The sequence below is a fragment of the Octodon degus genome, unplaced genomic scaffold (genome assembly GCF_000260255.1).
Source record: "Octodon degus isolate 3935 unplaced genomic scaffold, OctDeg1.0 scaffold00134, whole genome shotgun sequence".
NCBI classification, from domain to species: Eukaryota; Metazoa; Chordata; class Mammalia; order Rodentia; family Octodontidae; genus Octodon; species Octodon degus.
Window position 1 is genome coordinate 1313626 of NW_004524710.1, and position 18541 is coordinate 1332166.

At 42.5% G+C, this 18541-nt stretch overlaps 2 protein-coding genes across 2 annotated transcripts in view; one reads left to right on the forward strand and one right to left on the reverse strand.

The window, feature by feature from the left end:
- Positions 1-12713, reverse strand: part of Ptdss1 (phosphatidylserine synthase 1) — a 62573-nt gene extending 49860 nt beyond the window's left edge. The window contains exon 1 of the mRNA XM_004641293.2: positions 12351-12713. Coding sequence (XP_004641350.1) covers positions 12351-12529 — 179 coding nt within the window. The 5' untranslated portion in view covers positions 12530-12713. The remainder of the gene's footprint in view (positions 1-12350) is intronic.
- A 265-nt stretch (positions 12714-12978) lies between these two features.
- Mterf3 (mitochondrial transcription termination factor 3) overlaps positions 12979-18541 on the forward strand; it is a 27989-nt gene continuing 22426 nt past the window's right edge. Inside the window, 3 exon segments of the mRNA XM_004641294.2 lie at positions 12979-13025; positions 15145-15493; positions 17015-17167. Of these exon segments, the coding sequence (XP_004641351.1) occupies positions 15160-15493; positions 17015-17167 (487 nt within the window). The 5' untranslated portion in view covers positions 12979-13025; positions 15145-15159.

Here is an 18541-nt window from a genome sequence, read left to right on the forward strand (position 1 = left end):
AAATCAAACCACAAGCAAAAGAACTGTAAAGAAGGGAGATGAGCATTTTTCCTCCTACACCTGGTCATCTAGCTTCCCTTTCCCTTTCTCTCCTCTCTCTTCTCTTCTCTCCCTCCCTCCCTCATCCCATTCTAGGAATTGAACCCAGGGCCTCACACAAGGTGGGCAAGTGCTTTACCACTTTTGAAGCATGTGTAGGTCCAAGGAGCAAAAGCTAGAAGACTGGAATAATTTCTAACTATCAAAAGCATAAGAGAAATAAGTTACATCTCCTAGCCTTCTTTTATTTTTATTCTGAGATAGCCTCTCCCAAGTTGGTGAGGAAGGGCTCATACTTGCAATCCTCCCTCCTTAGCTCCTGAGTAGCTGAGACTATAGGCACGCACTTCTGCAGCTGGCTTGTGCCTGTCATTTCTAATATATTACTGTATAGATTGCCCCCGTGGCTTCAGAGACTGGCATGAATCTCTTTGTTGGCTTACATGTTATCAGTCTTCCTTGTAGGATGTAAACCTCTGAAGCAGAAATTATCCACTTATATTCTCAGAGCTGAGCACACAGTAAGCACTCCACAGACCTTTGTGGACTGATTATTGTCTGCAGAGAGTAATTATTGTGTAAAACCAAGTAAAATTTCCCAAATGGAAGTGCTCTTAACAATGACAGTAGGAAGAATTTGGCTTTGACAATGTACATTTAAAAAAAAAAAAAAAGTCTAGGAGCATATTGGAAGCTCAAAAAAAGCAAGCAGAAAAACATGAGACACTATGAAAAAAATTCTGAATTATTAATAATTTTTAAGAAGTTTAGAAGAAGGAAGTTCAGTATTTCATCTTTTAAAATGTAGAATGAGTAGAAAGAAGACATGATGTGGAACAGACTAGAAAGAGATAATGAGGGGAATGGTAGTAAGTTAGGAGTGATAAAAGAAGTTAAGTTTATTGAGGAAAGGACTCCAGTGCAAAGTTTTTGGAAGACAAATATTAAGATTAAACATTACTGACAGAAAAGAGAGTTTAAAACACATTAGAAGGAAACCAAGTTTGAGGCTCAGGTAGGAGCCAAGGAGCCAGTCTGGACTCCATACCAAGACCCTCTCACAACCAACCGCAAAGAGAAAACACAACCAAATCCATAGAGCAACCCATGCTTGTATAAAAAATACAAATCTAAAGGAGGCACCACGAGAGCTACAAGCCTGTAACCTCAGTACTCCAGAGGCTGAGGCAGGAGGACCACAGTGTGTTCAAGGCCCGCAAGGACTACATAGTGCAAGGCCAGCCTGGAACACATAGCAAGCCCAGGCAATTTAGTGATTTAGCAAGATCCTGTCTTAGGATAAAACATCAAAGAGAAGGGAGGGGAGGTGAGGAGGGAAAAAACAGCTGGAGATGTAGCTGAGTACAAAGGTTCTAGGTTCAATCCCCAGGACTGGGGCCAGGGATGTAGGTCAAGCAATTCTAGATCATCAGAATATGTAGTAAAGAGGTGTGAAAACAGAAAGGATTACCCTATAAAGAACTAAGTCCAAGGATACTGGCTTATAAACAGACTTCTACTTAGGCAGCCAAATTTCTGCAGGCAAGTTAAATAACTTCAAGAGTTATAAGAAGATTGAAGATGAATTCTACAATAAGAGACCATAGTATATTTTTTAAGCCATCATTTGTCCATAAAATACCACTAACAAACAAATGCTATTACCCTCATAGGTCAGATTTCAAAACCAAACTACAGGGCTGGCCAGATAGTTCAGCAGATTAAAGCATCTGCTTAGGCAGATGCCAGGGCTGGGGTTCAATCCCCAGCTAGCCATTGAGACTGGGCGTAGTGGCACATGCCTGTCATCCCAGTGCTTGGGAGGCTGAAAAACAGTAAGGATCTCTACAAGTCTGATCTGTTTAAAAAAAAAAAAAAAAAAAGCCTACAGAATTAGACTTTATCTTCGGTTTTATTTTAATGTGTACCCTAACAAATTGCCCACATGCCCCTGAAAACGCCAACCTGATCATTAGCAGGGCACGTATGACATCCTTTGGCCAAGCAGGGAAGCTCCATGTTCAATTTCCAGGGACACCAGCTTTGAGGAATGGCTGTATAGGGAGGAAGACAATGTCTTCACTCAGGCCAACTGCACATTACTGGTACCAGTAGTGATGGTGACAATAATAACAGCTTCAAACATTATTTACTATGTGCCAGGCAACATTATCTTTGTCACAACCAACTGCTGGAATGGGTATCAGCAACATTTTAGAAATGAAGTAATGACAACCCAGAAGGGTTAAGCAACATGTTCAAGACTGTACATGTTAAGAAACTGCACTGCTGGCATTTCAAAGCAGGTTTGCTAGATCCTGAAGGTGATGATCTCTCCTCTGCACTAAGCTGCCAAGTGAAAAGACAGGTGAACTCAGTCTGAGTTATGACAGAGCCAAAGGATTTGGTAGGAGAAAAGATGACACGACATAATATGAAGCTGCAAACAAAAAGCAAGGCTAACGTAAATAACCAGAGTGTGGGAAGGAGGATTCCCTAATTTATACCTTATAACAAAACATATTTTGAATCGTTGGAAGAATCAAATACCAACAAAACTAGAAGAACCAATGGGAGAATTAAATAAAATCAACAGTCTCAGAGTAGAGAAAATCTTCCTGAAGTATGAAGCAAAGCCCAGAAGGGCAGAAACATCCACTCACAGGGCAAAAGAGAAGAGTAATTTTTTTGAAGAAAAATCAGAAGCAATTTGCAATCCTATCAAAGGGTAAGAAATAACTCCTAAGGTGGGAAATCGAGCAGTCTCAGACAAGTGAGAGGATGATCACCCTCACTCGGAGAAAAAGATGGACAAATTAAAATAACACCAAGAAATCTTCTTTTTGTCTCCTTTGTTCACAAAGATAAACTGTAAATTGATGTATGTTTTCAAGTGTTTTGAGTAGAAGGTAATTGTCAAAGTCCACTGTGGCCTAGTTTCAGGAAGGAAAAAGAGTGATGAAACAGCTCTAGAGTCTAAGTGCCAACTACAGACAATGAGGTCCTTTGGTGGACAACTGAAAACATACAGCACAGGAAGAGCAACCTTCTGCTGTTGAAGATAAGAGAGTATCAACTGTGGCCAATGAGTAACTGATTAAGATATATAGCATAAGAAGATCAAACTTCTCCAGTTAAAGTTCAGGATGTTTGTGGGTGAGGTTAGGAAGGAATCTGAGTCCTACCCACTAGCTCAAATGTAATGACCAAGCTGATGACACGAAAAATTGGACACTCTTATATATTGCTGGTAGTAGTATAAATTCGAGTCTTTTTTATGGAGGGCAATTTAGCAATACAGTATTATAGTTACATATGCATACACCCTACGATTTAGCAATTTCACCTCTGGGAATTTAGGGTTCAGTAACCCTGCCACACAATAATGACACAGGTACCAACTTGTCCACTGCGAAACTGTACATATTCACAAAAGACTACAAACAAGCTAAACACACACCCAAAGAAGACAGATTAAACTATGGTCCAACCTCACAATGGAACACTAGGCTGCCCTAAAAAGAATGAAAGCTTTTTTTAAAAAAATGATATAACCATTTCAGAGTAACTTAAGAGATAGTATGAAACAAAGAAAATTGCACAACAGCAAGTATAATAAGCAACCATTTGTACAAATACAGGTATGGAGATGTTATAATTTGTGCACAGAATGGTGCTGGAAATCTACCCAAGGAATGGTGATACTGATTTTCTACAAAAAGGAGATATGAAGGGCTGGCTGGGTGGGAGGTAGGGAAAGAGATTATTCCCCACATACCCTTTGGAGTCACTGAGATTTCAAACAAGGTGAATACAGTATTCCTTTTTAAAATTATTTAAATAAACAGATACAATAATCTTGCTAATGAGCCTCTGTTTAAAATTATCTACTAGTCAAATGCTTAAAAACATAGATCAATACTACATTTACCAGAACCAGAGATCAGTAATACGTAAGTCTATAAAAGCAACGAAACTCCAAATTTGTGAACTTTAAGCCACTTTATTAGAAAGAATCAAATGGATAATCTAGTCTCAGGATGGAAAAAGGGTAATGAAGCAACTCTAAAAAGTCTAACAGAAAGATTATCAACTACAGACAATGAGGTCTTCTGATTAACTGAAAATATACAGGACAAGAAGATCAAAATGTGCAGTTAAAGACGAGGGAGTGAGTGGTAAAGCTTAGGTAGAAATCTGAGTCCTATCCAGGGGGGACAAGCTCTACCTCCACATTCTGTCTGAGCTTCTTGAGTGCAGAGAGGGTGCACCTACAGCACCCCGTGCAGGCCTCCCCAGCAGCCGCACTATGAGGCCACCAACACTCACTGGCCTCATGGGAAGTGCAGCCTTACCATGGTAAGGTCCAGACGAGCTCATCTTCCCTGTACTTCAAACACGGTCATCCAGAAGTTAAAGGCACACAGACTTTTTCCGTGATCATAGAAGGAATGTGGCTGCAAGGGTTGCACTAGTGGTGCTCTTAGAAAGCTCCCACTTGGGGGACAAGGACTCTTGACTACGGACATCCTCGTATCCTGTTCCTCATGGGCTCCTTTGGGCGTGAACTCTCTCCATCTACCTGACTCCCTAACGTGGGAAGTAGTCACAATGGGCATTTTACCGATGAGGTCTGGCCCCTAAATGCAAGTTCTCTTTCATGCAGGAAGCCCCAAAATGGCCAGGAGTGCAGGTTTGGGCCAAATGCCGGCTATGTCGTCCTTAATTTCTCTATGCCAGTTTTTCCTCTGTAAACAGAGGTGAAAAAGAATTCTACCTCTCTGGATCACTGTGAGGATTATGTAACTTACACCATGCATTTGGAGCCTTGGAGAAAAAGTCTTACTACTTTAGTTCCCCAGGCCAGCTTATTCTATTCATTCCTTTAAGTTAGTACCTCCCACTGGGTAGGGGCTGCAGTGGTCGGGCTGAGATATGCAGATGTGCAGACATGACCTATTTTGAGGAATATCATGAAGGAAAAGACAGTGAGGCACAAAACAGTCGTCACGTTAGGACAGCCTTGCCCCAAAGGAAGTCTTTGAATGAAAAGAATATAACCTAACCTTCAGAAAAAGTCCCAGTTGGGGTGTTGACCTGTACCTGGCTCCTTCCATGCAGCCTCAAGGGGCTGACCTGGTTTCCACTTCTCAGAGGAAGGGAGATCAGGACTTGTGGTCCAGACCGCCCAGGACTCTCATCTCACTAAGACATTTTACTTTATGGTAATGAAATGAGAGTGACTTTACACTTGCCTGTTCCGCGTGCTAGCTTCTGGACTCCTTTCGGGGCTGTTAGCAGCAGCTAACAACCCAACAAACACCTTGGTTTGCAATCCCCAGCTTTCCAGCCCCCAGCTGCACCCCACAGCTCCAAGGAAGCTGGGCAGGTGCTCCTTTTGCTGAAAGGAGAAGAACTCGAAGCTCCTGGATCGCCCTGCTCGTGGTCATCCACAAGCAGTTGTGGGGGGAAGTCAGGTCCAGAATGCTAGTTCTAGGTTGTTGAGGTTACTACACTACATTCACCAACAGATAAACACACAGGCTGAGGGAGGCAAAACCGTCTTCCCTCTCTGCTAAGCTTAGAGGGTGCTCTTGGTTAAGTGCCAGAGCAGAGCTGATCCCAGTGTGAACACCCAAGGTGCAGCTGAAAAGGAGAGCCCAACTTAGGACCAAAGGGGTTCAGGTTCCACCTCTTCCACTGAGGTAGCTTCAGCATCCAGCACCTTGCGTGGCACACACAGATATCCTCAGTAGAGGGAGGCGGGAACGTGCCTGGCACTGTGGCAGATAAAGGACTTAGGTAATGAGAGAGAATTCCAGGTTGGCCCGGGGTCTATAGGCAGCTCGCCTGTGCCCTGCGGAGGGCTAGCTTCAGAGGCCTACGGAGACTACCCACAGGTATTTAAAAGCCGAAATAAGTCTTCAAACACCCTAATTTCTATGTAGTACTGCTTCAACAACCCAAAGAGGGAAGTCCTAACAGCGAGAAAAATGTAAGGAAAGCCCCAAGACACACACACACACACACACACACACACACACACGAACTTTCAGACTCAAGACTCAAGATTCTGTACCAATTCAGATTTTATGAGTTTGGTATCTGGTATCTGACTATAGCAAGCAGATGTGGAGGTTTCAGGAAAACTAACTTGCATGCAGTCTCGTTCAGGAGAAGGTTTTCCCCTAAAGCCAGAAGCCTAGGGAACATGTACCTTCCATCATGACTAAGACTTCTCCCGTGAGCTGTCCCTGTTCCCCTCATTTTCTTTCTCCTTCATTATCTTTCACGAACCCTTGAAGCAAAGAGGTGCAACCACATCTAAGAGACTAGCCACTGTGAAGACTCCTCTCCCAGTGGAAAATGTAATCCTAAGTTACAAGGTAAACCAACATCAATTAGCTCTGATACTATCTTTAATATCACATCCAATCTGTTTTAAAGAAAGTGATGATCTTTGTCAAGAATTATTGCCGAGAAAGCAAATAAAGGACAAGAATGGTACATTTGTCTAGGGCTTATTGGACACAGGATTTCTTGTGTTCCATTAATTTAGCATTTTACTGTGAGCCTATCCTGGGATGAGTAAAATATTTGGCCTCAAGAAACTGATACAGAAACACATAATACAAGAGATCCAATAATAAAAGGGGTTGGAAGTATGTAAGTATACATTTCTTCCTCTGTGCTTCTTAGAACATCAAGAAAGATGGGGAGGAGTAGAGTTGCGCAAATGGGTCATGAAGGCCCCTGGGCTGGCAGTGGGCACAAGGTGCTTGCCTGCTGCCTATGAGGCATGCTGTGCACCTGCAGGAAGGATGAAGCCGCACAGGTAGAAATGACCTACAAGGAAAGACCTTGCAAGGTGGTCTCCATATTCCTACAAGGTGGTGGGTAGCCAGAGATGGGATGAAATTCTGTCTGAACAGAACCTATGGGCTGCCAAGGAGAATGGACTACAGGGACCTGGGGCCTCAAGGCCTGGAGCACACTAGTCCAAAGGCTGGGGGATGCACAGACTAGGTCTACCAGCTGTAAAGACCCAATTTGACCTGCTGAAGATAAGCCAGAAGGTGGTGAAACCCAGGATGGCCAGCACTAGGCTAGACAGGGACTATTGAGGCTGAATGGACTAGATCTGGTTTTTGGCTTAGCTGGGACTGAAAAGCTGCTAGTGTCCTTTCAGAAAATTGTGTTATGTTTGGTAACAGAACTATAGCTGAAATACTAAACACAATCATTCAAAAACAGACCAACTTCAATTAAGGATGTTCACTAAAAACAAGTTTGAGAAGAAGCAACTCCTAGGTATTTAATCCCTAGGGGTAAGACACCATCTGCTGAAGAAATACTCCAATCACCAAGAGTGACCCCAAAGGAATAGATGGCACATTTATTGCTTTAGAAAGTTTATAACCTTACTAACAACCCAAAACATCAGGAGTAATTGTGAGAAGAAAACCACAAAGTTACTTATTTAAATTCCTTTAAAAATATGATTCAAACAGTACCGGGAAGAGAAATGGCAAAGACCAATGTTAAGTGGCCTCCAAGTGCAACCTAACACAATGTTCCATGCTCAGCTTCAAGGCTGGTTTAATCCCAGCACATAATGGCTACAGACGACCAATTAATATGGATGGTGTCAGGGAACAAGGACAGCCAGGGCCTCTGTTGCTAGAAGAGAGAACATGATGTACATAAGGAAATGGACGAAGACAACTGAATTTGCAGTCTCAGGAAGTGATTTCTAATAAGTATTTATATGGTCCAAAGGGAAAAAAACATGGAATGACTGTCCAGGACCCAGAAGACCCACACAGAACATCAGAAATACGGCCCAATGATAAAGGATAAACTAGACTTCCAAAATCAGTAACAGAAATGAAGTGAAAACCAATGGCAACAAATACATAAAAATAAATCAAGCATCTACCCATTTCTCTGCCCTTGCCTGTCTCCCCAGTTCCACACCCAAAAGAAAATCCACCTAGACCAATTGATAACCACTGGGTACAGCGATCTGCAGGAAGGCGTCTCCCCTGGCAGGGATCACTTTCTGCTGGACAGGAGGTAAAAGAGGAGGGCATCACTATTTAGTGGCAGTGCTTCTTAAGGACATGTGGGCTTCCATTAATGTGATTTAGTAGATTTTGTCACTTTCAAATGGAAAGCTCAAGTTTTTGCAACTAAGCTCATTCAGTATTTTACTATCTCCAAAAGCACAGTAAATATGAGGGCACTCAGTAATTACTACACTCCGAGGTGGAGAAAAAAGTTGTTTCCCTGCCCTACTTTGGCTGAACAGATTTCTAAACATATGCCTAAGCATGTAATTTATTTAAAAATTATGTATTGTAGAATGTGGGAAAATAAGATTTTTCAAACCTTAGGACGTGATCAGGTAGCACTTGACACTTTCAATGGTGGTCACAGGGACACGAGGTGGAAGGACAGCAGGTTAGCATTGACTGGCCTGGTTGCTATCTGTATCAGTCAGCTTCATGTCAGTCTAATGAAGTAGTCCACACAGAGTACTTAGGAAAAAGAGGTTGACATAGTTCACAGTTTGAAGGGATGTGCTACTTTCTTCATTATCAGTCTCACTAGATGAAGAACCTCTTGAAAAGGTGACAAGGTCATAAGAGTGCTGTGCTCTTCTGTGAATTCACTAACACTAATAGCTCCCCTGAGCTACTGGGGGTGGGTCACTGGCATTATCTGTTACTGGTGGCCTGCCCCTCTGCTCTACTTCCAGGGGAAGGGAAAAGGGGAAGGGAATGAGAATAGGAAGGGGGGGAGGGGAGGGGAGGGGAGGGGAGGCCTAGCACATCCCTCAGCCATCCTGTTTCTGCCTTGGAGCCAGCCAGCCAAGAACCAAAACCCATGAAACTGAGCCAAATTAAATTTCTCCTCTAATTTAAGGGTGTTGGGTATTTTGTCCTAGAAACTAGGAAGCTGATTAATACAGGAGTGAAAGTTCAAATGGCAATGCACTGGCTCATGGGGAGGGCTGCTCTGTCACATCAGAGAGAGAGTAGTGGTGGGAGTTTGTATGACTGCATCTTGGGCAAGGGCCAGAGAGAAGAGGAGGGAGAGGACAGGATCCATATATAACAACAATGGTGAAGTTTCAGAGGACTGCATAAGAACTACCTTCCAAGAGCACGCCACCAGTGACTGAAGAATCTCCCACTACAGATTCCAGACTCATCCCAGAAAAGGATCCAATCCTTTGCGGTTCTAAATTCCTGATGGGTCTCTGGCATGTGACATTACCCAGGAATGCTGTATCTTGCATACATTGGCAATGACACCTCAAAAGTATTCTCCTGGTCTCTTAGACAACTGGTCTTTCGAAGACGAACGTTAAAGCATAATTTTAAAGTTTTATATGGAAAGGACTGCACTGAACACTTACCCAACTAAAAATCTTGATAAAATAAGATGCTACAGATAATGAGTACCAGAGGGTGTAGATGGAATCATTCTCAATTAAGAAGTTACTACTTTTCTGAGACTGGGCGTGGTGGTGCGCTTGTTATCCCAGCACTTGGGAGGCTGATAACAGGAGGATCACTATAAATCCAATCTGTGTAGTGAGACCCTGTAGACCCTGTACTAAATACATTTTTTTTTTAAAAAAAATTACTACTTTTAATCTTTATGGAGAAAGAGAGCACTACTGTATCAAGTCTCACTTTAAAATGTCACAAATCACTAGAAAAAGATATAGTAACTACTAATTTTATTGATGGTACTGGAGGTTTTGTATAAGGTGACACTTGTTATTAATTCATTTCTCATTTCATGATTTGTCTCTTTATGAAAGCAGCACTGTTAATTTTTGGAAAAGAACATAGCTTCAGGTTCAGATTATGGTTTTTCTATTACTTCTGACAAGCTGCTAACATTCAGATTAATTTCTTACACTTTTATTACTGCAATTTATCAACTGCCATGGCAGAATATGGCATGAAAAAGAAATTTCAGAAAAAATGTGACTTTCTGTATTAAAAGAGAACGAAAGCTCTAGTAAGAAAGGGCCTACATTATTATTAAAGCTAAAAAGTTAAAGTGAACCGCTCATTCACGGTTCTCAAGATTTAACTAGACTTTTCTCATTTGTCCCACTGTTGTGACCCCACAGGATGAAATTAAATGGCGGTTAACATGAAACAAGTATGGATGATATGTAACCTCCACTTTTCCTATGCCTTTCTCCTTTTTTCTCAAAGAGTTACCTATACCTTCAGTAAGAAAGGCAATTTGGAAGGTATTCACATATGATGAGATCATGTAATAACCAGTGTTTTATTAAATACTTGGTATTTGCCATGGATTGAGCTAAACACAAATTACCTTAAAAGAGAAGAATTGTCTTAATAAATTGTCTTAATGGCAGACAATTCTGAGATGTGTTTTTATTTTACGTATAGAAAAGGAAACTAAGGTTTAGCAAAATATGTGGCCACTAATGGTGTATAATCAGGTAACATGATAAGGTACTGAATGTAACCACATCTAGGGTCAAGACTGATTTCTTTCCGAAGCTAGAAACACAACTGGTTAGATACTATAGAAAAGTTTGGTCCGCCTGGCATTGGCAGGCTTTACACTAATAATACTGAAGCAGTCCACTTCACTTATTAAAGAGTAATTGCTACTTATGCTTGCTCACATCTTTAGTGACTCAGACGTATATTAACACATAATAGGAAATAAGAGTTAAAAGGATTCCTGAGGTAAAGCATGTGTAATGTGGGAGGCTATTGGTTTATAAAAAAAATCTGAAAAATTGCAGTAATGCCCCAGGGAGGCACAGTGGCACTTGTGTTGTATGTATGTGTGAGGGGACAATTTGGTCTTTGTTATACAGTACTGTCCTTTATGTTACAATACATTCAGTACCCGTTATCTTTCCTCCCATCAAACACCCAAGTTTCCTCAATACTTGGGACCATTCATTATACCTTTACACATCTTCCCTTGACCCTGACTGAGTACCACTGAACGCTGAAAAAAGTATCAGGAGAAAACTGCCCTTAATTGGGTTTCCAGTAGCAGGTACTCCACTCACTCTATTCACACACGTTCAGTCTTTGTAACTTCATGTGGGCTGAATGCACACTTTATCCCCATTTTACAGGCGTGGACTCTCACACTCAAAACAAGACTACATAATTTAACTAAAAATACCGCCAGCTTTGAAACCAACAGTCTGGCTGGCTCGAACATAATATTACCTAGGTTGGTCCTTCAAGCTATAACGATGTAGTAAGTATAATCTTCCTTTGAAGATCTTTCAGAAAATATCAACTGTTTTAAATTGAAGCCAAGGTGTATTTATGTGTTGTTAGGAACCAGGGATCAATTAATCCCTGGTTAGGTTGAGGGGCCATAGGGTCAGGGGTACAGTCACATGGTGCAGGTTTCAAGAGTTGGGCTGGTCAGCTTCTTTCAACTGGTACAGATCTGAAGTGCTCTGAGCATGTAAGAGTGCATTTTTGAGTAAGGGAGTTGTTATGTAGTGTGAGGTTTACATGTTTTAACACACACTGCATATACAAGGTACCAGGCACCATTATAACTGCCTGGCAGGATCTCATTTGGCATGCATGTTAAAAGGATGAACGCACTGGGTGTGCACACTGGGTGTGCACCGGGTGACGTGAGGTTGGGCTACGGTCCGCATACAATGTGCACAGGTGATAGGAAAGATCAGTCTTGACGGCTGTTGGTGTGTCGTTCCGGTATATGTGTGTGTTCCAACTCTAGTGTTCGTGGCGGGGGGAAGGGTAGATCTCTGTGCCATACCTATGGGAGGCGCTGCAGGGGAAACACCCCGTGGTATACCTCACATGGGTGTGAGTGAAGTTCCACGGAGGAAGAGTCCTAGTTGTGTTCCCGGCCTGGGTAAGGTGCGTGTAAGCTCTGTGAATTGGGGCACTTTGTGTGCGTAGTGGCATGAGCGGCAAGTGGTGCACACGAGGTGATTCGTGCGGGGTGCTGGGTACGAAGGGGACTGAAGGGGCCGCAGAGGAGGGCGCCATGTGGTGACGCGCAGGGAGCGATGCTAAAGGCGGTGCGCGCGCGCAGGGGTAGTGCTGGGTGATCCGCGAGTGCTCGCGGGTAGCCGAGCACGCAGAACAGGCAGGTGGTCGGTCATCAGAGGTAGGGTGTGGGGGACTGGGGCAGAGGCTGGGTGTCCTGCCGGAGCCTCGCAGTTGCAGAGCCGCGTGGGCGGCGGGTCTGCGGGTGTTTGCGTGCGCGAGGCTCAGCCCGGCCTCTCCCCACCACCTCCTCACCTGGTAAATGCGAAGTACATGAGGCTGACGATGGTGAAGCTGAGCAGGGTGATGGTGTGCGGCCGGTAGAAGAAGTCGATGGTGATGTCCTCCACTTGCTGCTCGTTGATCATCCGGAAATGCATCTTGTAGTTCACATCATCCTTGCTCAGGGTCCGGCTCCCCACGCAGGCCGCCATGGCCCGCCTCCCCGTGCTGCCGCGGAGGCTGCGGTCCCGGCCCGAGGAGGCTGGGACCGCTGGGGAGACGAGCCGCGGCGGGCGCGAGGCCGGGCAGCAGCGAGGCCGGGTTTGGCGGACTGGCTGAGACTGTGAGCGCAGGGAGTGCAGCGAGGGAGGGCGGGGTCGTGACGCCACCACCGCGGCCCGCGCTGCGGGGGACGCCGGCTGTGTCCGGGCGGGACTGTGGGCACAGTCATCTATGGGTGCTCCGCCAGCCCCCACACTCGCGCGGCATGAGGCTCGAGAGGAACACGGGCGGGAGCAGCGAGGGCGCTGTAGCCCCCGGCGGCCGGCTCCGTCCCCGGCGCGCGCAGCCCTCCGCGTCGCCCCCCCCCCGCGGCTGCGGGATGGTTTCGTCCACTCGGAGCGCGGCCCACGTGGGCTGGGAGTGCGGCGCCGAGGCGGCCAGCGGGCGGGCCGGGAACCCGAGCCCGGAGCGTGGGCTTCGCGACAGGTAAAGCGAGGGCGTCCGGCCTGGGCTTGGAATTCCAGCGGCCCGGGCCTCACGGCCTTGGGGGCCTGGTAGCCCGTGCACGGGGCTTGGGTTTGTCTCGCTGCCCGAGGGGAGCACCGGCGGCCATGCTTGTTTGTGAGCCGCTCTGGGTGTCAGCTGGCTTCCTGCGGAAGTTCCCCGACGAGGCTAGAGGGACCCGTTCAAAAGGCCCCGCGGGCGACCGCGGAGCTGAGCCCCGTAATAAGGTGCCACCTCTTCCTCCCCCTTGGCTTCTGAATTGACTTACAGTTACCGAGGTAGAAATCTTGAAGCTTGACAGTCCTCCCGTTCCCGACGAAGGGCAAGGCTGACTGTTGAGAACACTGTGCGCAGTGTTAATAGGCCACTGTTTGCCTTTTTCTTTCTTTTTAAAAGTACGTGGGACTAAAACCGCGGCTTTCACAGTGAGTTACACCCCCAGCCCACGCATCCATAAGTTGCCGAGTTGTCCAAACTGGGCTGGCGTGTGCGGTCCTGCCTCAGCCTCCCAGAATGGGCGCAGGAGGCGAGCCCCGCCACCCATGCCAGGCTTAATCTGCAGATGCCTCACTTACCTCCTTACTCCAGAGTGAATTTGGAATTTCAGGATTTTTTTGAAGTGTGACTAAATGTGTGACGAACTTGGATGTCCCAAAATTGTTGATAAGGTCCCAAAAAGTATATTTTGTACACTTAACCTTTTCAAAACATATTCTGAGGTGGGGAGTGTAACTCAGTGCTACAGCTGTGGCCCTGAGTTCTACCTCTAATACCACAAATATATATATATATACATATATATATATATATATATATATATATATATATATATATATATGTATATATATATGTATGTATATATATGTGTGTATATATATATATATATTTATTTATTTTTATTTTTAAATTTTTTGGTCTTTTTGAGACAGGGTCTTGCTATATAGTTGAGGCTGGCCTTGAAGGGATCTTCCTGCTTCAGCTTCCGAAGTGCTGGATCACAGGTGTGCAGGTGTCCAGCGAGATTTTTCACTTTTATAAATCTCTTTCAGCAAACTTCCCAAAGCTACAAATCTTCAAGAGAGTACACCCTCAAGTATTTAATGTAATTCAAAGGATAAAATACGTTGAGTTCCGCCATGGAGCAAAACAGCAGGAAGTTGTGTTCAACAGTTAATTCATACAATCAATGGATTTGGCTGGCTGGACAATAAATAATGGCTAATAATTATTTACCATTTACCCTATGCTGGATTCAGTACTGTGTTTCATATGGGCTTAACATCATTTTATGCATCAAATTTACCATTCTAATTAGCTAGCAAAATATGTAAATCTTTCATATTCTTGGAGTTTGAAATAGCAATAGCCAGTTTGTTAAAAACAACTACTTTTTCAGTCAGTGTATGCAGTTACACATTGCTGGTTGCTCCCTTTTTTTGCTATTTTGACCTTTTCTTTGAAGGTTTTTCTTTTTTTCTTTCCTACAATAAAATGCAACTTGACAAAACCAGTTTTGTTGAATTTTCTTTTGAAAAACAGCTTTATATGGAGGAATAATCAACAATGTTCAACTCTGAGAACTAAACAAGACTCAGCCTTCAGTGTTCTATAATATTGTGACATTTTTAAGACAGAGTGGATTTCCTCTATTTTGTGATTAATTTATAGGCATAAAATTCATTTGAATAACATTTTGATCAGCAATGTACTTCTTAAATGTCCTTCAAACCAAATTCCAAGTGCACTGTCATTGCAACATTGTGTTTTCCTTAAATTATTAAATTAACATGACTTGTAATTTGAACATTTATAAATTTTTGTTCTAGATGTTTTTCTTTCACCAATGATTTTGTTTTTATTTTCAAATTCTAAAGCATAGCCTTGTTTTTCCAGTTAAGACGCTCTTGTCTTTTGGCTTCCTTGTTTGTGGCTTTTCCTGTGTGTGAAAAACATTTCATTACTTTCATCATCTAAATTTATTTAAACACTTTCATTTAGAAAAAATAATTTCCAATTTGTCTTTTTGGTTTGTGATCATTATTTTGGACATTTAAGTAAATTGAATTTCTCTCCTTTTGACGGTTGTACTTTTTCTTTGTAGACTACTTTAAGAAAAATGGCGCTATCAGCCCAACAGATACCCAGATGGTTCAGCTCAATTAAATTGAGGCGCTTCATTAATGTTACACAACTCACAAAACGTTTTCCCAGACCAGGAAAAACATTGTTAAATGGCTCTTGTGCCTGGCCACAGCTGTCCTCTGATAATTACTTTCTCCAGTGGGGATATAAGACTTACAGAACTTCCTCCTTGTGGAATAGTTGCCAGTCTACCAACTCAAGTAGGCAAGAGAGTAATTCTGCCCAAAGCACTCTGCTTCCTTCGGTGAATGAGCAGTCAGAGAAGATACAAAAGATACACAGCTTTGATTCTGATCTGTTTCTGGAAGGTAATTCTGAGTTTTCAGCAAAGACCCTCTTTGTCCTGTTTGATAGTATGAAAAACTTGTTTACGTTGTTTGAGCCCCTTTCAGGTCAAATTTTGTACCAGACAAGAAAAGGAACAATGCCAGTTCTATTCATTTACTTCTGTTAGACATTTATTTTACTGAGATCTTTATGGGTAAATGTGTATGATTGTCCTATAGCTTATGTAACATTGCTTCCTAAATGAGTCACTAGATTATTTTAATTTTCTTCTGACTCAATTTATTAGAGTATATTGAACATCAGGTAAAATCTGTCTTTTGGGGTCTACGTTCTGTGAATTTTTACTTACACATTTAGTTGTGTAACAACCAACATAAAACAGTGGAATCATTACATCATTCCCCAAAGTTCCCTTGTCTAGGTTTTTAGTTGGTCCTCTCTTTCCTGTGTTTTTTCGTCTAGGAGTTGAGTATTGTACCACAAATAAGATAATATTTGGCTGAGTAGAAGATGAATAAAAAGCAAGCAAGCTAGCCAGGAGAGAAAGGACAAAAGGCTAGCTATGAAAATTGAGGAAGGGCAGTAGCGAGTTGAGGCAAAAACAGAAAAAGGTCACAATTCTGATTTATAATTCCAAGGCTCTTCTAAACTGGGTTTTTAAGGGTTTTTAGTTTTTTTGAGACAAGGTCTCGCTATGTAGTTAAGACTGGCCTAGAACTCACAGAGATCCTACTGCCTCTACCTCCCTGGGATAATAGGCATGCACCACCTTGCCTGGCGTATACTGTATTTTAATAAGAAATCAAAACTTTAGAATCAATTCTCTATGGAAGCGGGCCCACAGCAAGGTACTGCAGATGATGGAAACAAACTTTCTCTTATAGACAGTTGAGAATAATTAGGAGGAAAAGAGGAAACAGCTTCAAAACCATGCATGTTCAGGATGTCGTGACTTTAACCTTGCAATTCAAGCTGTTGAAATTGGTACTTTTGGCCAAGTTAACAAGCTACAATATATTTAGTCACTCAAAATGTGCTTGAAGGAGCAGACTATTGTGGTGCACACCTGTAATCCTAGTACTTCAGGAAGATGAGCCAGGATGTTTGCAAATTTAAGCTCAGCCTGGGCTATTTATTTAGCAAGACCTTGTTTCAAAATTTAAAAAAAAAAAAAAATCTAAAAAGGGCTGGGGATGTAGCTCAGGCTAAATGTCCAAAATTCATTCCTTCATACCAAAAGAAAAAAAAAAATGCATGAAGTGCAGTTACTCTTACCTGCTGATGAAAAGTGAGAAGAGTCCCATGCCTTGAAATTTAACCAAAGAAGTTTTTGTCTTGGAGGAACAATAGTTGTTCTAAGTAGTCTTAATCTTACCTCTTAGAAGGTAGAATTTTTTGAACTTCTTAAATATTTAGTTTTGTAATGATCCCAAGCTTTGCCCAGTGGGATACACAGAGGTTGGTCTTTGTAGAAAGAGTTGTAAGTGTGTACATTAGAGACCTAACTTGCTTCTCTCTTTCCACATGGCTGGCCTCAAAAGAACTGGACGATTTGCCTCCATTGTCTCCCTTGCAGTCAGTTTCTGAGGAGGAAGCTATTCAGATTATTGCAGCGCCTCCATTACCTCCAGCTTCATTCACACTTCAAGACTATGTAGATCATTCTGAGACTCTGCAAAAGTTAGTGCTTTTGGGTAAGTTTGAATAACCTATGAGTATTTGAGTACACACTTCTCTTTTTTTTTTGCCCCACTTTTACAATTAACATTTTATTTATCAAAGTAGTCTGTTCATATGAGCAAAAGTCTTAACAGTGAAAAGGCCTGCAGTGAAAAGCCATATTCCCTGCTTTGTTCTTGACTTTGCACCCCATTCCCTTTTCTCTTGCAGCTTGTATTTAATCTCCACATTTTTAAAGCAATTGGTCAATTTCTGATAGGTACACATAAACTTTTGCCAGAGTCTCTTCTGTTCTTCCAGTAGGTAAAGTTTTTTGAGAAATCATTAATCAATGATTATATTCTGAGTACAATATTAGTATTCGTAACCAGAAGTGTACTAGTAATTTTCTTTGTACAGCTTTTTGTTTTCCTGGGATTAATAATTGCCTTGTTTTTCATTTGATTAGTTTTCCTTCTGTCAAGAGTTAAACAGTGTGCGTGTGGTGGCACATGCCTGTAATCCCAGCACTGGGGAGGTTGAAAACAGGAGGATTACTTCTCGTCTGAGCTGCATAAATACAGCTTATCAAATACATAAATAAAAAGCAAACAAAAAAGTTAAATTTCCAAACATCTGCACAAACGGATAATGCGATAGATAGATACTGTTGGTCAGTATGTGGTTTCCATTTGCCACACTTATCCCTGACCTCTGCCTCCTGTGGCCTGTTGTCCTGATTTGAATAATTTCTCTAGATTTGTTCTGTAACTACTCTAATGTACATAACTCAGCTTATTGACTAGTAAGTTGTACTTAGAACTGGGTAGTTAAAAGGCAACCAGTGGATTGATCTCATTGCACACTTTCATTTAGTTGTCTTACTTATAATTAAGCACCTTCTTTGCAAATTCCTACTTTTCTCATTACATCTGAGTTTGGCATGTCTCTTATGTGATTTTTTTCAATAATGAACCTCCTTTGTCTTGAGGGATTGAGAGAAACAGAATAGGTAAGGGATTTGGGGGGTTGAGTAGGGTGGGAGATCCTGAGTCCTTTAAAAATGGTCAGTACCCAGCCCCTATTTTCAGCCTGAAACTCCATTCTAACACTTTAGGTCTCTAGGACTCCCATTTCTGAGCTTTTTGAGTTTTTGGTACAGGTAGAGCATCTCTTATTCAAAATGGCTGGGTCCAGAAATGTTGCAGATTGTTGAGTTTTTCAGATTTTAGAATATTTGTATAGACTATGGCTTGAACACTTAATCTGAAAGTTTGAAATCTGAAACTTGGCACCTTACCCTGTTCTGGTTGATTTGCCGCTTGTCAGCAATCTGAGTTGCAGACATTTTAGGTTTTCCTTTCTCTTCTCTCAAGTCTGTTATCACTGTTCCTTTTTTTTTTTTTTTT